Source organism: Uranotaenia lowii, chromosome 2 (genome assembly GCF_029784155.1).
Source record: "Uranotaenia lowii strain MFRU-FL chromosome 2, ASM2978415v1, whole genome shotgun sequence".
Classification (NCBI taxonomy): Eukaryota; Metazoa; Arthropoda; class Insecta; order Diptera; family Culicidae; genus Uranotaenia; species Uranotaenia lowii.
The window spans coordinates 313,120,330-313,139,157 of record NC_073692.1 but is presented as its reverse complement, the minus strand read 5'-3'; the positions used below and the strand labels follow the sequence as shown (position 1 = coordinate 313,139,157).

Sequence of the window (18,828 nt, the reverse complement as noted above, 5' to 3'; positions counted from 1 at the left end):
GATTTTCCTCAAATTTTGCGTGTGACTATGCTAATGCTACTTGTACACGTATAATTTAACAGGTCGACTGATCGGACAAATCAAATCTTAAAAAATTATACATAAGTACGCACCGGAAAGTGCTAAACTTTTTCCATTTTTACCACTGGTGATGCACCTATAGGTTTTGTTGTTGTTTGTTGCTATTTTCTTTTGTAAATTTTCCCTAGACACTTTAGCACCTGTCAAATCAGGAGCTGGTCGGTACTCATATTTGACTTCTGGCTCGCTTTTATAACACTCAGGAGCAAGATAACACCTGGTTTGAAACCTTGCGGTGCGCCGTCGAAGTGTCAAAACGGAGTGTTATAGCTTTGACACCTGACCGCTGCTGATACTCTAAGTGTGCTAATATATGATATTAGAATGAAGTTTAAAAGAAAGTATTCCACTTTCAAATTAAACCGCAAATACCTTCTTAAATGTAAATACAAACTGCAGCTTACCCTTTCTTTGGCGGACAACTTTGATAAATCTTCATCGTCGTCTCCTTTAGGTTTACCTGTAAAATAAAAAATAAAAATAAAAACAAAATGAAGATTAGACAATAAATTAACTTTTTAAGTTATTGTTTGCAACTAACCTTTCCCTCTTCGCTTGTGCCCCTTCTTGGACCGTTTGAAGTTGTTGTTGGCAGGAGAGCTACCGAACAAGTTATCGAAGGTACCAACGGCACCAGCCTTTTTAGCCCCCTTCGACACAATCTTGGTTGGTTTGTACGATTGTTTGGTAGGGGGACCCGGCGGAGACTCCATCGCCCCTGCCTCGAACAGATCGTCGAAATCGCTTGCACCCGGCGAATATGGTGAGTCGGTTGGATTGATAAAGTCGCCAAACTTTTGCCCGGCAGCGCTAGCACCCGGTGGCAGTGGTAGTTTTGAAATGAGGCTCGAGGAGTTTGCGGGAGCCGTGCTATACGATTTGATAGGATTGGAGCTGGACGTGTTGTTATAGCCGGTATTGTTGCTAGGAGCAGGAGCTGAAGAGGACACGAAATCGTCAAAGATGACATCGGAATCATCGCCAGTGTTGTTTTGGCTAGCGGAAACGCCTGAACCGCTGACAACGCCTTGCTGACTACTATTGTTGTTCGCTTGGCTAAGGATGATGTTGCTAATGATGGTTATTTTGTTGCCACGTGGAGGTTCAGGTTCACCATTCATTCCGTCATCTTGATTCTGTGAATCAGCTTTAAGATCGTTTCCTGTGCCGGAATCGGGACCGTCTATCTTTCCGCTGCTAGAGGGCAGCACGGCATCATCAAGGTCCGAAAGCCGTTCAATAGAAACATTATCCCGACGAGGTGGTGAGGGCGATGGAGATTTAGTTGGCTCAAATGGATCGTAAACATCTGGAGACGGAGATTGAGGGGCTGGTTCAGGAGGGGTGTTTGGACCGACCATGTTATAATTCATGTTGGAGCTTTCAGCATTGTCCATACGTTCAGGTGTTTTGCCTCCATCTAGATCACCGGGATCGTAAAGGAGATTCATAGGACGAATATTGGATTGTTTTGATTTGACCTGCATAGTGAACTTTGGCGCTTGAGTTTTGCTTTGTGTTGGTTGAGGCTGGCTGGGGAAACCAGGTGGTGTTTTGGGACCAAACATGTCCTCTTCGTGGCGTTCGGCAGGAGATTTTCGCATCGTTGACGATGGTCCATTGGTGGCAGATTCTGCGTTCATCTGTTGATTGTTTCCACCGCCAGTACGATTAACATCTGCTTCCCGACGATCTTTGTCTTTTTCGCCATCGCTATCGCTTAGTATGATGACTGCTTTTGGAGAAGGAGTCATAACTCGGAATGGTGATCTCTCGAGATCAATGATGACTAATGGTTTGGGGGCTTCTCCACGGGTCTTTCTGAGACGCTCCAAGCGCTTACGCTTAGCCTTTTCGGCTTCAGCTCTCTTCTTGGCTAAATCTTTCAATCTTTTTTGACTCGCTGCAGCCGCAGCTGCCGAATCTGCTTCGGTTGCTTGATTTTCCTTATTCAAATTCTTATCGTTAAAACTAACACTAACTAATATATTATCACCGGATGTAAATACTTCCTTTGAAGGTAGATTTTTGTCTCGTGCTCGGTCTCGGCGACGGGCTTCTTTGCGTTTCCGTTCACGTTCTTTCGCTTGCTTAGCCAAAGCTTCCTCATTCGTTAATATCACCGTTAGATTGGTGCCGTTAGTTTTGGATCTAACCGGTGGCGGAGGAGTCCAGGAGTTTTGTTGACGAACTTTAGCGAATCGTTCGGTCAACACACCGGTTGTCTGAGCTGCAAGGATAGATGGAGACGGTGATCGAGAACGAGACATCGCCGGTGACATAGAACGCCTTCTACTTTTCTTTTTCTTGCCGGCACTTCCAGTGGGAGAAACAGCGCGGTTTTTGTTTTTCTTCTTGCGCCCCTTTTTGCTCTTTTTCTTCGTACGACCCTCGCTTGGACTACGGCTTCTGCTTAGGGAAGCGGGACGCTTCTTCTTCTTTGTCTTCTTGGGTTTTCCGAGTCTGGGTTTCGGTGAAGGTGTGCGCGATTTAGGCGTTCTAGAAATTGATCTCGGAATTCGAGCCCGAGGTGGAGTAAGGGAGCGTGATACTGAACGAGGATGCAGACGAGGTCTTGGTTCCAGAGGCGACCGAGATCTGCTGACTGGTCTCAGTCGAGCACCTCTTGGGGATGGAGTACGAGAAATGTGTCTTCTCAACGGCGGCGGACTGGTTGATCTACCTCTTCCTCTAAATCTGGGCGAAACAGAACGTCTTCGGTTGAATCTTCTGGGCGGCTCTGGGCTTAAGGATATCGACAATTCGCGTCTACGCTCGGGGGTACGTGTACGACTTCGACTCTTGGAACGTGGTCGTGGTGTAACGTCCCGACCAAAAGGATCTCTATTTCGTTTTTCGGCGATAACCGTGCGAACATCGTAACGAGGGATTTCTTTACGCCTGGGACGACGATCGCGTTCACGTTCCCTGGTGCGGTTGCGGGATCGTCTTCCATCGTTCTCTTTGTTTTCATTTCGGTTATCCTTTTTAGTACCTTCTTTGTCGCGATAGTTCCGATCACGTCCTCGTTTGGTTACCTTTTTGAAAGAGTGGTCTTTCTTTTTAGCTCCAGACGAAGAAGGTTTTGATGATGGTTGAGGATCGTCCTCTTTAAATGTGTCATCGTCTTCTTCGGAAATTAATTCAGTATCCATTCCATCGATTCCATCTTTTGACGGCGGGGGCATTGTTGGAGTTGTTCCACTTCGATCTTGCTCCCGACGTGCAGCTTCTTGATACTTTTCGTCTAAGCACGGTGTATAGCTTCGGTCTTCTTCACCTTGCGCTGAATTTGTTGGATGAGCCGAAGTTGTCGTGCTGGCTTCTCCAACTACAACATTCGAACCTTGTTGGGAACTGGCTATGGTTGTGACGGCACTAGACGTCGTAGCCATTGCAGCTGCCACCGTAGTTGTGAGAGGTGGGGTTAACGTTTCTAGTTCAGCCGTTGGTTCAGGCTCTGGCCCAACAGGGGTTGAAGATTCTTCTAGCTTTTTCAATTCATCGTCTGAATCGGAATCGAAAGCATCATGTTCTGGTAAACCTGTTGGAAGCTTGTCGGTTCCATTGGGAATATTTTCATCTTCTCTTTCTGGGGCTTTGAGAGCAGCAGGTTCTTCATCATCCAACTGTACTAAATCTTCATCCCTTTCATCGAATTCATCGTCAGTTTTCTGTTCACTATCTAGTGGATCGTAGGGCTCATCACCGCCTTTAGCGAATTTCAACGTTTCTGAAGAATATACGGAAAAATTCGGACAGTTGCTCGGTTCGGATGTCATTGTGTACTTGAACTTTCCCGCACTCTTTGAGCTACCGGCAGCTACTTCTCCATCATCCGTCGTGCTTTCAGGAGCAGGCTGAACCGGTGCCGCTGGTCGCTCAGCAATCGGGCTATCGGTGTCAAACATATCAAAACCAGATTTCTTTTTCTTTTCCTCCTCTTCGCGTTGTTCTTTTGGAGGTGGAAGATCTACAAAAATTGACATATCCGGAAAGTCTGGAAAACTGTCAGCATTGTTATCTGAAGGAGGGAAACCTGCCCCTGTACTAGAGCTTGCCTGTTCCGAAGATCCACCGGCAACGGTTCCTCCGTCATTTCCGCTTCTAGTTCCAACATTCGAGCTGGTAGAATCCGCAGCTGTAGCGTTGCTGCTTTTTGGTACATTAACGTTACCATCCGAATTCTGTCCAACGCCTGCCTGATTTATTCCGGTTACAGAAGAATCTTTTTTCTTGGGACTTTCATCCTTAAATAAGATTTTACCAGTAGGAGTAATTTTGACATCTCCGAGACCTCTACGCGAATGCCAACGTTCTTGGCTCTCCATGATGCTGCCCAACAAATCTACTGGCCCGCTGCTGGAACTTGGTTCAAAACCACTTTTCAAAGCACGTCTACGACCCAGTGGATTCCTGAGAGCAGAACGAATGTTCTGAATGGCCGTCTCGCCAAGTCCCCCTTCGGAAACATTCATATCCTCATCCCCACCTTCATCTGAAAAGTAGTCTAAATCATTTGCACCTCCAAAAATCTTCAATGTAGGAATCCCAGTGCTAAAACGCTGTTTCTGTAGTTCGCACCCTTCAGGGTTCAACCCAGGAGTGATCTCGACATTCTTGCTCTTCCTGCGAGAAGTTCTTATGCGCTTAGATCGTTTCTTACTTAAACGCTTTAAGGTTTTATATATTTTCTTTCTCTTGATAGCAAACTTTTCATCGTTATTATCAACGTCATATTCTGATATAATCATTTTCAAAATCTTTCTCCTGGTACGACGCTTTCGTCGCTTGCGAACTGTACGCGCCGGTGCGTTTGCCGAAGCCATCGAACTGGAAGCTCCTGCTGTCGATGCCAAAGATCTTCTAGTAGATGGACCAGGCTGAGTCACATCATCCACGATGTTCAAACGAACGGATGTTGCGGTTCTTGATAGAATAGCAGCACGAATACGTTCGCTTTGACGGGTGCGAACAATTCTCGGCGGACTATTTAGACGGTTACGTAAACGAGTAGGGCGCATTCCTCCTATTTCGTTTAAATCATCCAGTAAATCCTGAACCTCTTCGTCGTCCTCATCGGAGCCAGACGCGAAACAACAATCGCAGTACCATGAACCAGACGGAACTTCTGTTAATGGTGGTGACAGACATTCCATGTGGTAGCCCAAATTGCACGAATCGCAAAGCAGCATCGTGTCTTCGCGATCTGTTCGATTGCAAACCTGACAATTAGTCAGTTCGTGATCCTCCAGCACCGGTACATCTTCTGCTGTCTTTATCTGAACCTGATTTTTGCGAACCAACTGCTTACGATCAACGCTTTTGAAAATATTAATGACATCGAAATTTTTGCGATCGATCGGACAAGTAGTGACATTTTTGGACCACTCCTCGATACACGGGGCACAGAAAATGTGCTCGCACACCTCCGGGACCCCGATTTCCTGATCGTGCAGCGATAGCAAACAGATCGGACACTTTTCGCTGTCGTTGCTGCTGCTGGAACAATCGGACGCGTAGCCAAGTTTGGTGGCCAACGCTACGGCGACCTCTTTGCCACCCTCCTTTAGCAGCTTCTCCTCGTCGCTGTTCCAATCCGACTCCCACTCGGAGCTGTCATTTCCGGCCTGTTGATGAAACGAAAATTTGGTTTATCAAAAAATTTGTGAGCCATTTTATATGAAATATTTTTTTTATATTTTTTTTGTTCTAGTTTTAATAGTAATAAATACACAATGATTTGTGCTTGAAAACCCAGAAAATAATAAGTTTCAAAAAGATATTATTTAGAATTACTCAAATAAAGCTTTTTAAGATAATTAACTCTAATTTTAAAATGTCAACTGAGGTGATAATCAATTTTCATATAGATACGCTGCTATAATCTGTAATAATCAAAATGGATAACAATCAATGTTTGACCACATTTTATAAACAACCTTGATTCAATACCCCTGTTTAGCTATAGTTACAAACCAATGACAAGGCGATAGAATAAAACCGTTCGGATTTTGTGTGATATTTATTACATTCCGATTCTATTAGATAACCGGTATCTTTGGCCCAAAGAATTGTCAATCGCTGACGAAATAGAAGTCCAACCCCAATATTATAGCAATAAATTAACTCTAGAGCTTGCAGTTATACCTGACGCTTTCCACTTGGTCCCGCCGCTCCTTCCTCTTCGTCCTCCATCAGTGGAATATTTTTGCCCTTCTTTCTGCTGCTGGATGGAAGTTCTATTTCGCTGCCACTATCACTGCTAGTGTCTCCATCAGAATAATCCGGCAGCAGTCGCGCTCGCTGAGGGGCACCTGTCGTGCTACGCCTAGATCGACGGACACCCGACGGACCTCCAGCAGGTGCTGTAACGAAAGATCCACCGCCACGTCGTCTTCGACCGACAACAATCTCATCTTCGGAATCACTCATTATCCGATGGCGAAATCCTTCGCAGCTTCGATTTTAAGTTCCGAATCCGGTCTTACACGGTTATTAACCTGAATTTAGTATTGTACGCCAGTCGCGCTTTCAAGGGACGATTTTGGACTAATTTTGCATCACCCAATGGACACCATCGTATTTTGAAGTAAGTTTTGTGGCAAACACGCAAACACGGGTGGAATTTTTTTCTAATTATTTGATTGCCACTTCTTCTTGCTCTTCCGTTGTTGTAGCTGACGATTCCAATCCGTCGATGATTTTTGCTTCCCCTTTCTTCTCGGCTGCCCACAGAAGAAAAAAAAACTAGTCCCACTCGAAATGGTGAAATTTAAAATGCAGAAAAATCGTCCAATTCCACCTCCAATCGAACCTCTGATATCTGCAATTTACGGTATCAATATATGTCCCCGGGAAAATATACTTTTCGGGTCCAGAAAACACCTATTTTTACCACTAATTCGCACTGGAAAACTAGGAATCCAATCTATCGAATGAGAAAAGGCTTTACGACGTACTCGTTAAAACACATCAAACCAACCGGAGAGATGGGACAAAAATGGCGACTTTGTGCTTTGGGAAATGAAAGAAATCGGAAAACGACGGCGATGGCGATGCCGATGCCGAACGAACGAACAGCAGCTCAGCGCAGCAGTGGAAAGAAACGCAGGAATGAAAAAGCCGACTTATACGCTAGCTCTGTCTAGCAGACGGAGCTTTACGCTTAGAGCTATCTCTGTTTGGCAAATGTTTTTCTCGGTGGGTATGCGTTCACAAAAGTTCTTGATGACGTTTGGCCAAGGTTAATATATAATTTATAGACTGAGAAACATTTCTACCTAATTTTTATAAGTTTGTTTTTTAACATCTTAATTTGAAACCGGCTTATATATACCTTTCGGGCTTTCTGTGGCTGCACGTCCAAAATTCAAATCATTTTATGGTGTTTATGGTTCAAATGAAACTCCGTAACAGAATACATGGTTACCAATCGTTTGTAGCCTAAATATATCGAAATTTTGTTTAACTTGGTTCATAAGCTGGGTTCCCGCATACTAAAAAACTATATCTCAAACAGTCTATACGATACATCTACGTCTATTGGAAAAGTGATTGTCTCTGTAACCGTAGCTCTTACTTAAAACTTTATTTCGACAACGATTAGAACTAAACATGAACGTTCATGTGAAAAAGTGACGGTATCTGGAACTGTGAATCAATGGTCTGACGATTTACTTAAATTTTTCGATAACCGTCAAAATGATCTCGAACTGTTACCCATAGCATCCATGCTTTACGTCACACCTGTCACATTCACATCAAAAATTTTCTTAGACACGGGTCAGCGGTGCCATATGGTTTTTCAAAAAATCAGTTCTTATTTATCAAAATATCTTCAAACATGAAAAAAATCTTTTATTAAGAATGTGCAAAATATATTTGTTTTCAACCCCATTCAAATACTTTTTTAAGTAAAGGGATCAAGCATCTTTTGATTTGTAAAATATTTCGAAGAGTATGCAAAGTTCATGCTTGCTTGGTTTTTTTTTCTATTTCACATAGGGCCCTGTTACATAAAACGAGTCGAATAACTCGACTCGATTCCGGTCACTGTCGTATTGTGGTAGTCAAGTGAAACTGATCGAATTAAAAAACCGGATCAAAGCAAACTTGGCTCTGTAAATCGTGACAGCTGAGCCACTAACTTTCAAGCAGTAGACTCGACTCGACTTCTGTAAAACCAAAACGGCTCACTCGAGTTAAATGACTCGTGACTGATTCTTAATAGGGCCCATAATTATCTTGCAATCATGCATTTGACATCATAAAATCCAAGGTTGAGAAAGTGAGTAGATTTGAGATTAATTTCGTGAATAAATTTCTTTGTTCAAGAGATATAAAGCTTATGTGTATGAAAAAAACATAAATCCCATGATTTCAATATCACGATAATACATTACTGGCAGAGAATCAACAGAAACACTTAAATTTTTTTTTAAATATTTTATTAATTGCTATGCAAAAGAAAATCGATGTGGTTGGCACCACTGTCCACAGTAGCAAAATTCTGCTTCGTAATTGCTTCCCGGCAGTCCGGTCTAGCGCGTTTTTATAAACAAACTTCAGTTTTTAAAGTATATTTCACCGCGAAACATAAAGAAAAACGCATCACGTAAGTGTTTGATAAGTTTTATTTACTTTTAGGTTTTAAAATACGGTTGAATATTTAATTTTCAGATCATAACTACCCACAGGAGAAATGGCGCCTGAAAACTTTTGCCCTTCTGGGGGAAAACTTTTCCAGCAGCGAAAATCATTACTTATCAGATGTACCAGCCCCGTTAGTGGTTTTAAGAACTCCTGCGACCGCGACACACCTCGTTGGCGTTCCAGAACTCCTGCAAAATATTCATCTTCGGGCAGGACGATTGGAGCAACTCGATGCTCATTTCATTCCTCTTATCGGAAACTTATTAAATGGCCCCATTTCCGTTTCAGGAGGAGGATAGTGTTATCAGTGTAAAATTCTAAATTGTGAGTCACGAATAGATCAATTAAAATCATTATTTTATAAATCTTAAATTCTGTGTTTTTATTCAGTAAACAAAAAACTAAGAATGTGTGCGTGCTAGACGTCTATGATAAAAGTACGAATAATGTTGAAAGAACGGTATGACAGATCGTAAAAAAAACCATTACTGTAAATGTTTCGTTAAAAGAGAACTTAAAGAAAAACTGAAACCGTTATAGTTTGATAAACAAAATACGTTTTCCATAAGCAGATTTTTTATCTTAACCTAACTGTTTTTAGAATAGTTTCTCCATACAATCGTTTTAACAGTTCTAAACAGTAACATAACTTAACGCCATATTCAACAGACCGTCGTTTTGGAATTCAAGATAAGTGCAATGTTTTTTATGGTATCAGATATCATTTTCTAAACGTTTTTTTACACTGTTTCTAATCGTTTAAAACTACTACAGGAACTGTTATGTTACAATATTTTCGTATTCGGGTTGCCAGGTGCCCAGATTTGTCTGTAAAACCAAGACTTTTAACCCTTCGTCCAGATATTGGTCAGACACAGATTTTGCCCAGATTTTTCCTGAGAGTCCCCAGATTTTACAGACTTTCAAAATTGAGTGATGAAATCAATATTCATGTATCGGATTTGATCTGTAAGTGCCATATTAGACTGAAATTTCGCTTGTATTGATTGATATTTGACCAATCATTTATTAAACACATTTTTTTTTTTAAATAAGATCGGTATGGTACGTGGTAGGAAACAGTTACAGTTACAGATAGTTTCTTAAACAGTTTTCAACTCGAAATTAAACAGAATTCTTCCCCCCCCCCCCCCCCCCGCTCGCTCCTCGCTCACATGCATTGTTAAAAAAAAAATTCGGTATCAAATTTATGATCTTTCTTGTGCACAGACATACACAGACTTTTTTTTCAAATTGCCCAGACTTTTTATCCTCAACACCTGGCATCCCTGTTCATAAGCCAGAATCAAAACTAAATCAAGCATAACATTTAAAAAGGGCGAAACTATCAGTTAGCTCGAAACGAGAAAAACGCGTTTGAAAATTCGGAACACCTATTCAAATCCTATTTATAAAATCGACCACTTTTTGTTCAACAAAATCAAACAATGTGCATTATATTCACTTATTGTTCGATAATTATCAAGAACTTTAACTTTTTTCGCGTAATTTCAGAGATTTTCGAGTTTCGCCCATTATTGTTTTCGATTTCAGTTACGCCTGCAAGTTTCGCCCAATTGATCGGCCGTTTTTGTTTTGGTTTTGAAGTTACGCCCATTCATCCTACACGGAAAAACTAATTAGGCCGTTTTGTCACACACGGTCAACTCAGTTACGCCTTTTGGCTCTACACGAATAGAAAAATTCACTCCATTTTGAATAGGCGTAACTTCACGTTCCAACGAAAATGCATCAACAAGAAGTTTCGCCCAATTGAATTTTATCAATTTTTTGAAAGTTTTAAGTAATTTTAAGATGAAACCGCGTTTGATAGGTAAAGTGCAACCGCGTGCATCCGGAATGACCGTTAACTCGATTTGTTTACATTTGGCAGTTTCGCCCTTTTGAAATGTTACGCTAGAAATCTTGAATTCTAGCGTAACATTTCAAAAGGGCGAAACTGCCAAATGTAAACAAATCGAGTTAACGGTCGTTCCGGATGCACGCGGTTGCACTTTACCTATCAAACGCGGTTTCATCTTAAAATAACTTAAAACTTTCAAAAAATTGATAAAATTCAATTGGGCGAAACTTCCTGGTGATGCATTTTCGTTGGAACGTGAAGTTACGCCTATTCAAAATGGAGTGAATTTTTCTATTCGTGTAGAGCCAAAAGGCGTAACTGAGTTGACCGTGTGTGACAAAACGGCCTAATTAGTTTTTGCGTGTAGGGTGATAGGGCGTAACTTCAAAACCAAAAAAAAAACGGCCGATCAATTGGGCGAAACTTGCAGGCGTAACTGAAATCGAAAACAACACGCAGCGAAAAGATTTTTTATTTCAAAGGAAAGTGCCGCAAAAACAAAGGATTTTTTCCTTTGATTTTGGGATAAATAAAAATTCCTTTGGTTCAAATGAATATTTCTTTGTTTCAAAGAATTTTTCTTTTGAAAAATCTTTGAATCAAAATTCTAATCCTTTGAAACAAAAAACAGTTTCATTTGATACAAAGTCGTTTTCGTTTGCTACAATGTAACAAAGATTTAGATGTAAAAGCATTTATTCATTGAACTCTTTCTCATTTATTCCAATTGGAAGAAATATTTTCAGTTGTTCCGAAGTTCCTATTAGGAATTTTAAATAATAAAAAGAAAAATATAAAATTTTTAATTCTTTTTTATTCACGAACTTAAGAAAAACACTTGTTCACTATATAAATAATTGAATGATCCGATCCTAAATTTCGGTGACAAAGTTTACCAGTCTGGCGTAGAGGCATTTCTTCGTGAGCTGACTTCCGGAAGCAAGTCTCGTTGCTGGCTTTCCTCGCCATCCGACTGGTAGTTGCCGCTGAAGATCGGGCCGAAGATAAACTAACCGCTGAATTTAGGGTGGAATCAGCAGTGGTCCTGTAACAATGCAAGCGCTTATAGAAATTCTTAAATATTCCCTTTTTTATTAACGGATACACTTACCATTCTTCATCTTGAATTCTCCTTAGCTAATTCTGATTAACTGGTTTAGATGTTTAATCAACCGGCCAAACTCAATTCTATTTTTATGTTTTATTCTTCTTGCTCAATCCAAAATAACTCTAAGTTTGAAGTTTTTATTTAAAGAAATTATTCCTTTCCTTCGAAAGCATTTTTCTTTGGTTAAAAGAAAATTTACTTTATTTCAAAAGAAATATGCAATTGAACAAATGTCTTTTAAATCAAAGAATTTCTTTAAAATCAAAGTCCAAAATTATTCGATTCAAAAAAATTATTCTTTCTTTCAAAAATTATTCATTTGAATCAAAACCATAATTCATTGATTCAAAGAAAACAAGAGTTTGATTCCAAAAAATGAATTTTTTGATTCAAAGTCAGTTTTGTTTTGTATCAAAATCCAAGTTTTCTCTGCGTGAATAATAGGGCGAAACTCAAAAATCTCTGAAATTACGCGAAAAAAGTTAAAGTTCTTGATAACCATCGAACAATAAGTGAATATCATGCACATTTTTTGATTTTGTTGAACAAAAAGTGGTCGATTTTATAAATAGGATTTGAAAAGGTGTTCCGAATTTTCAAACGCGTTTTTCTCGTTTCGAGCTAACTGCTAGTTTCGCCCTTTTTAAATGTTACGCTAGAATTGTTTTTTTTTCTGAAAATTCAACATGATGTCTCAATTCAAAATTCATGGAACTGAATATAGTTTGAAGAAATCAACATGATTTCATTTCTACTTTCTTCAACATAATATCTCTGAAAAGGGTTTGTCATATAGCTCAGTTGACAATCAGTCTGTTGTCTCCTGAGCCGATGTCCGCAAGTTCGAGCCCAAGAGCAAACATCGAACACAGATGTACCGAATAAGTTTTTCAATAACAATCCGCCAACTGCACCGTTGATAAAGTCGCGAATGCCATAGATGGTAAAACGACTATAATCGAAACAAAAAAAAAAATATCTCTGTTTTAACATGCAGGCATTTTTCACAACAAACGGGTACAAATTTTTAGTACAAGACTTTCTTGTAAAAAATTTTCTCCGTGTAAAGTAGTTCTAATCATTCTGAACGTGCTCCATTTTTTGTTTGCGTTTCTAAACAAAAACACGCGGGTGACAGACTCGTGTGCGGTCCGCAGCGCCGAAACGATTTTTTTTTCTGCGAGTTGAACACGCTGTTTTGTTAACGCCGGATTTACAGTTCAACATTCAATTTATCGTAAAAATCCTAACGCGATTTGCTTTTAAACTCAAGCCCTTGAGGAATGTCCGCCGCCACGTACCCGCGGGAGTTTTCCCGGGATGGGAAATACTTTGCGTTCATCAATGGACAGGGAAAGTTTGTAGTCTACGATGTGGAAACGAGCAACCTGAACCAAATCTATACCCCGAATTTGCATCTCAATGTGCCGTGTACCTGTTTCGTGTGGATCGAGCTGGGTTCCACCGGGGGACCGGGTTCGAGCACCAAAAAGAAGAAAAAACGAGCCAGTATCGTTGGAGAGCCTCAGAATTATGTCGCTTTCGGAACTAGCAAAGGTGGGTTTCTGAATTCTGAATTTATTTTATCGATGGTTTACAATAGGTAATGATTGTGGTGTCTTTCAGGTGGGGTAGCTCTGTATGGCTTGGCCTCGACTAAGATAGAAAGAACGTTCAAGGGTGCAGGACACTCCGGATCGATTACGGCCATCTACGCAGATGTTGCCGAAGATTTGCTCTATACGGCTGGAGTAGATGGGAAAGTCATCGAATGGGTCCTGAGTCAAGGTGAACAGAAACGTGTGCATAATTTGGGCGTTGAAAAACTGACCTGCTTAACGGCTGGACCAGCTTCAGCAGCGTCTCACACAGTTCTGTCCGGTTTCAAGCAACTTAAACTTTGGGACACTGCTAAGGGTACACTTGAGAAAAGTTTTATTGGACACACTTCGGCTACGACGTTGATCCGTAGTTTGGTTACTGAAGATGGAACAAATTTTGCCCTGAGTGGATCGCAAAATGATCGAAATATTACGCTCTGGAATTTGGACGGACAGGATCGAAATCCTGTGGGCATGTTCACGATGGAAGACGCTCCGGAGTATTGCTCGACCCGGCTGGAAGGCACCAAACTGCAGCTGGTGGCCGTTTCACGTAGTGGAGTTGCTCAGTACTTCTCGAAGGATTTGAACAAGTAAGTGGCTTATTCTCCATGTGTTTCTTCTCGCGATTTCTTGTGTCACCAGAAGTACCTTAGGACCTATAGAGTCTTTACTACAAATAATTCTCGCGTACTTTTTCATTACGTCGAATAACAGATAATAGAAACTAAAATGTAATCCGTTTACCATTGAACAGAATTTCCATCAACAAACCGGTCAAACCAAGTCACACATTCGAGATTGCACTGGACACGCCTCGAAGCGGATCTGCTGGAACCGTCGATCGATTACCGATTTTTACCGCCAGTGTCGAGTACGGTTCGGGGCCGTCACTCACCCAAGATCAACTACTGCTTGCCTACGGCAGCACCGAACTGGGCCTCAAATTTGAATCGATTCCCATCGATCGTGACGTCAAGCACAACGTTATCATTCGGGCCGCCCTGCAACGGAAAACGGCCGAAGGGGATCGTGACCTGAAGATGAAAACTCCCACCGTCGAGAAAAGTTCGGCAGAGTTTCTGAACCCTGTTAGCGCTGGAAAGCGGACACTGAAAACGGTGAGTAAGATAACGTTCATAGTCAAGAGTCATCTAATTATTTGATTCATCCTATTAAAACATAGGTGGAGATCCCAATGGAAGCACGGTTGGAGAACCTAGCCTTGACCGGAAAGGATGGATCGGATACGAGTGGGAGAACTATCTCAGGCCAAAAGAATATGACCCACCTGTTGATCCAGGGATTACACAGTAAAGACGCAGCTATTCTGAGGGACGTGTTCAGCAAAACGGAACCGGAAGTGGTCAACCGTACCGTCGAGCGGATACCTGCTCAGTATGTGAGTGTGCTACTGAACGAGTTGTCCGCATTGATGCAGAAGAAAACCGTGCAGTAAGTTTGACGATTGACTTTCCTCGTAATTTTGGACGAATTTCATTTCTCTTTCATTTTGAATTTAACAGTGTGGTAACGGCAGTATGTTGGATCAAAGCGCTGATTCATAACCACGCCAGCCAGCTGATGGCACTGGGATCCGAAAATCTGCTAGCCAATTTTGGAACTTGTTTGGGAATCATAGAATATCGCGTGCAGCATGCCAATGCCCTGTCAAAGTATGTTATTCCATAGTGCTTCGAAACATCATTGTAATTTATTTACCTATTCCAGGTTGAGTGGTCGGTTGCAGCTGCTAGTCGGTCAGATTGATCGCACCGAGCGGCTGGTCAAAAACCCGGACGATATGGCCAACGCACACGTTCTGGTGCACCAGGAGGAGGATGATTCCGATGTGGACTCGGTCATTGGCAAAGAGCGTGGTGATCTGAGCGGATCTTCTTCCAATATGGAAGAAGAAGATGATGAAGAGAACGAGATCGAGGCCGGTGATGATTTGGAGGGTGACAATGATAGCGACGAGGATGATGCTTTGGCAGGTAGTTTTGTGCGGTTGAAGAATGGCAATTTTAATCCGAGTGAAAACGATACAGATGATGATGGCGAAGACGATGACGACGGAGAAGAGGACAGCGACGACGATGAGATGGATGTTTCGGATTAGTAGCCATCAAATATAGGAATATAGTGCAGTCAAATTTTCTATACGGATTACTTGAAAAAAAATTGTCCAAATAAAAAATGAAATTTAAATATTCATTTTAACTGTAGAATATTGATGTTCGGCTAGACAAACCGGCACATTGTTTGGATTGACTTTCTTTTACAGAAACGAAAATACAAAGTAGTATGCTGTAACGCACTTTTATTAAAACACATTTTTTAATACTACAGAGTTTGTAAAAAGGAACGATAACGTTTGTACTCGGAACACAGTAAGGTAATAATAGTACAGAGGTAAATATTCGGTAATATGTAATCTCCCAATCATGAGTATTGTTATTGGCGTTATTGGTAACGTTTACACCAGAAATAAGCTTAAGTCTTAAATGTAAGTCGAGCGTCTCGACTCACACAAAACCATCAACAAGTGATACATTGACCAGGAATTGGAAATGTTTTTCAGACACTTTCATCATTCAAACGTAGGCAGTCTTGTAAAAATAACAGAGAACTAGAATTAACAAACATCTTTGACTTGCTTAAAATCGGGCCCCACAGTATGACGGGCGGCTTTTTTGGGTTTTTTGCGTTTGGGTTCTTCAGGCTCCGGCTCAGATTCGGGTTCAGGCTCATAATCTGGACTGCTCCTATCGTTTACGCGAACATCATCTTTATCAGAACATTCACTGCCAAAATAAGCCGGCAAAGTATAGCGAGCTTTTTTCGCTCTTCTTGGCCGGAACGTATATCCAGAACTGTTCAGATCGATAACCGGATCTTCCGTTTTATCGTGATATTCATTGATTTTTATCTCTTCAAGTTCTCGCTCTTCTGATCGAGAACGCTTTGTGCGCGATTTTATGACGAGGTCCTGGAAGAGAGTCTTTTTTTCTGCAGAACGTTCTCCTCGGTCGATCGCCTCAAAAAGCTCATCTATTTGTTTATCCACAGCATCAATATCAAGACTGAAAGCATCGTCTAATTCCTTAGAGAAACGGCGTACGAAGGTCAACTGCTCGGCTTCACCCAAACTTTTTTTGATAATTGCCTTGTCAAGAGCTGTTTTACGGTTGGATACTTCGTACAAATACTCGTCGACGGTACCCAATACACAGAACCGGATCACGTGAACCTGTTTGAGCTGACCGATGCGATGAGCTCTATCTTCTGCCTGGAAATCTTGCTGTGGGTTTGGGTCTATGTCGAAGAATATAACCGTATCAGCTGATTGCAAATTCAACCCTACGCCGCCAGCACGTGTAGTCAGCATACAAATAAAGAATTCCGAATTTGGGGCGTTGAAATCGTCTATCAGTTGTTGCCGTTCATTTTGTGGAAGGCGACCATCAAGACGTAAGAATTTATAACCTTTCCACACGAAGTAGTCATGTAGGATGTCCTGCATCATGACAAACTGCGAGAAAATTAACACCCTCGACCCTCGCTGCTTCAATTTAGGCAGCAGATTATTCAGTACGATCATCCTTGAACTACAATCTACTATATTTTGATCGGTTATAGACGAATCTGTCTCGGCACCCGGAATCAAATAGGGATGTAAGGTAGCTTCCCTTAAGAATGGATAGACATTCGCAATAGCACAATTGGTATACTCACCGTTGCCCTTGAGAATCTGAATATCTTTTGCTAAGATTTTCTTTGACCAGAACTTCATCGAACGGGTCTGTGGCATCATTATTGTCGTCTTCATTTTAGGCTTAAGTGACAGTTCGACATCGGCCTTAACACGTCGAAGCATGATTGGCTGGAGAATGTTTTTCAATCGAGCTGCACCTTCTTTGTTCGGGTCAATGCAATCTTCGACTTTAAACCAGGAATCGAAATCATCTGCATTGCGGAAGAATTCGGGTAACAACAGATTCAAGATAGCCCACAACTCGTGTAAGTTGTTGTTGATCGGTGTTCCCGTCATGAAAAGCATACTGCGAAAGTGGGTATTGCGTAGCGCTTTTGGCAGCAAGGTGTTTTCATTTTTGCACCGTTGAGCTTCGTCAACGATCACGTAATGAAAATTAATCTTTTGAAATGTGCTTGACTGCGTCACAAAGAATTGATAACTGGTTATGACCACATCCCAAGTACGACGTTGCGCCTTCAAAAGATGTGCGAAATCCTTCTTGCCATCCTTGTAGCAGTGGCCATGAAGCACTTTGACTTCAGGTAGAAATTTCCTAAACTCACGCTCCCAATTTTCAATCGTCGACAGCGGAACAATCACCAAATGGGGTCCTTTGATGTTGCTGTAAAGAGATTTATTGTTTAGTCTTCAAATAAACTGGATGCAGAGATGTTTTCCCAAAAGCCTACCGATGATAACGTAGAAATCCTAGCATGGAAATGGATTGCACCGTTTTACCCAAACCCATTTCGTCGGCTAAAATTCCGTTCATACCGTTGTCATATAGGGAGATAAGCCAATTCAGGCCGGCAATCTGGTAATCGCGCATGGTGCCGTTTATAAAAGTTGGAGACTCGGAAAAATGAACCACTTCCTGTGCATGTAGTTTTGAGCTCTCTCTTTGATGTGTTCCTCGCTTATTACCAGTTTCTTTGTCCTGAGGCAGTACCGAATCCGACAGTCGCTTGGGGATTTTTCTCTTACGCTGGGAGCTGCGGCTCTGCGACTCCGGCGATACAACATTAGCATTTTCATCGGACCGTTGCTGATTCCTTTGTTCAATGAACTTGGAAAAGTTGCTAAACTGGCTTTCCAGGTATTCCAGTCGGCGAGTCTGCACAGCAGCAAGTTCGACACTGTCTACGACGACATTGCTATCTTCCAGCAAGGAGTTCTCCGAGCTGGCTTTGCTCATATCCAACACATCACTGGGAGTGGTGGAATGGCGACGGTGTTCCTGCAGAACATAGATGAATTTATAACACCATGAAAAACTTAGTTCAGCTTGAAAGCTGGTTATTCCGTTTATTTTTTTTTTAATGAACTATTTTTCAAATTACAATTTTTGAATCTTTTAATTAAACTCTATTCAGTAAACAAATTAAGCGGTACCTAAAATCTTTTGTTTTTGTAGTTTTGTAGGAACTGGCCATCATATTTTTGGTCAGCTGTTTTGAAAAATCGGATTTAAACGTCTTTAAAATATAAATTACATTTTTTTAGTTAACGAGCATTCACAAATTAAATTATTCGTTATAACCAATCGGTTGTTCGGTAAAAAATACCGAGTGGTAGGTAAAAGTTGTGTATGTTAGTTAATCAGAAAAAACGGTAATACGAATACGAAAACGATGAGCTTTCTACAGTTCATTCGGTAAATATTACCGATATTTCGGTTATTTTTTACCAGTTATGTAATTTTAGCTGGTGGTAAAATGAAAAAGCTTATCCATTACTTTTATAATTCCATAATATCCCC

General features: G+C 41.2%; 3 protein-coding genes across 3 annotated transcripts; 1 reads left to right on the top strand and 2 right to left on the bottom strand.

The window, feature by feature from the left end:
• Positions 1–317: 317 nt before the first annotated feature.
• Positions 318–7,135, bottom strand: LOC129744748 (serine/arginine repetitive matrix protein 2-like). Its single transcript, XM_055737443.1, has 3 exons — positions 6,232–7,135; positions 623–5,711; positions 318–541 (listed from the first exon to the last, which is right to left on the bottom strand). Exons 1-3 carry the CDS (start codon positions 6,514–6,516, stop codon positions 333–335), a joined length of 5,583 nt encoding a protein of 1,860 aa, XP_055593418.1. The 5' UTR covers positions 6,517–7,135; the 3' UTR covers positions 318–332.
• Positions 7,136–12,839: 5,704 nt separating this feature from the next.
• Positions 12,840–15,520, top strand: LOC129747874 (WD repeat-containing protein 43). The gene is made up of 6 exons (XM_055742253.1): positions 12,840–13,265; positions 13,335–13,902; positions 14,067–14,430; positions 14,496–14,764; positions 14,836–14,985; positions 15,041–15,520. Exons 1-6 carry the CDS (start codon positions 12,992–12,994, stop codon positions 15,429–15,431), a joined length of 2,016 nt encoding a protein of 671 aa, XP_055598228.1. The 5' UTR covers positions 12,840–12,991; the 3' UTR covers positions 15,432–15,520.
• A 99-nt stretch (positions 15,521–15,619) lies between these two features.
• LOC129747873 (probable global transcription activator SNF2L1) lies at positions 15,620–18,459 on the bottom strand. Its single transcript, XM_055742252.1, has 2 exons — positions 17,759–18,459; positions 15,620–17,691 (listed from the first exon to the last, which is right to left on the bottom strand). Exons 1-2 carry the CDS (start codon positions 18,262–18,264, stop codon positions 15,948–15,950), a joined length of 2,250 nt encoding a protein of 749 aa, XP_055598227.1. The 5' UTR covers positions 18,265–18,459; the 3' UTR covers positions 15,620–15,947.
• Between the last annotated feature and the right edge of the window lie 369 nt (positions 18,460–18,828).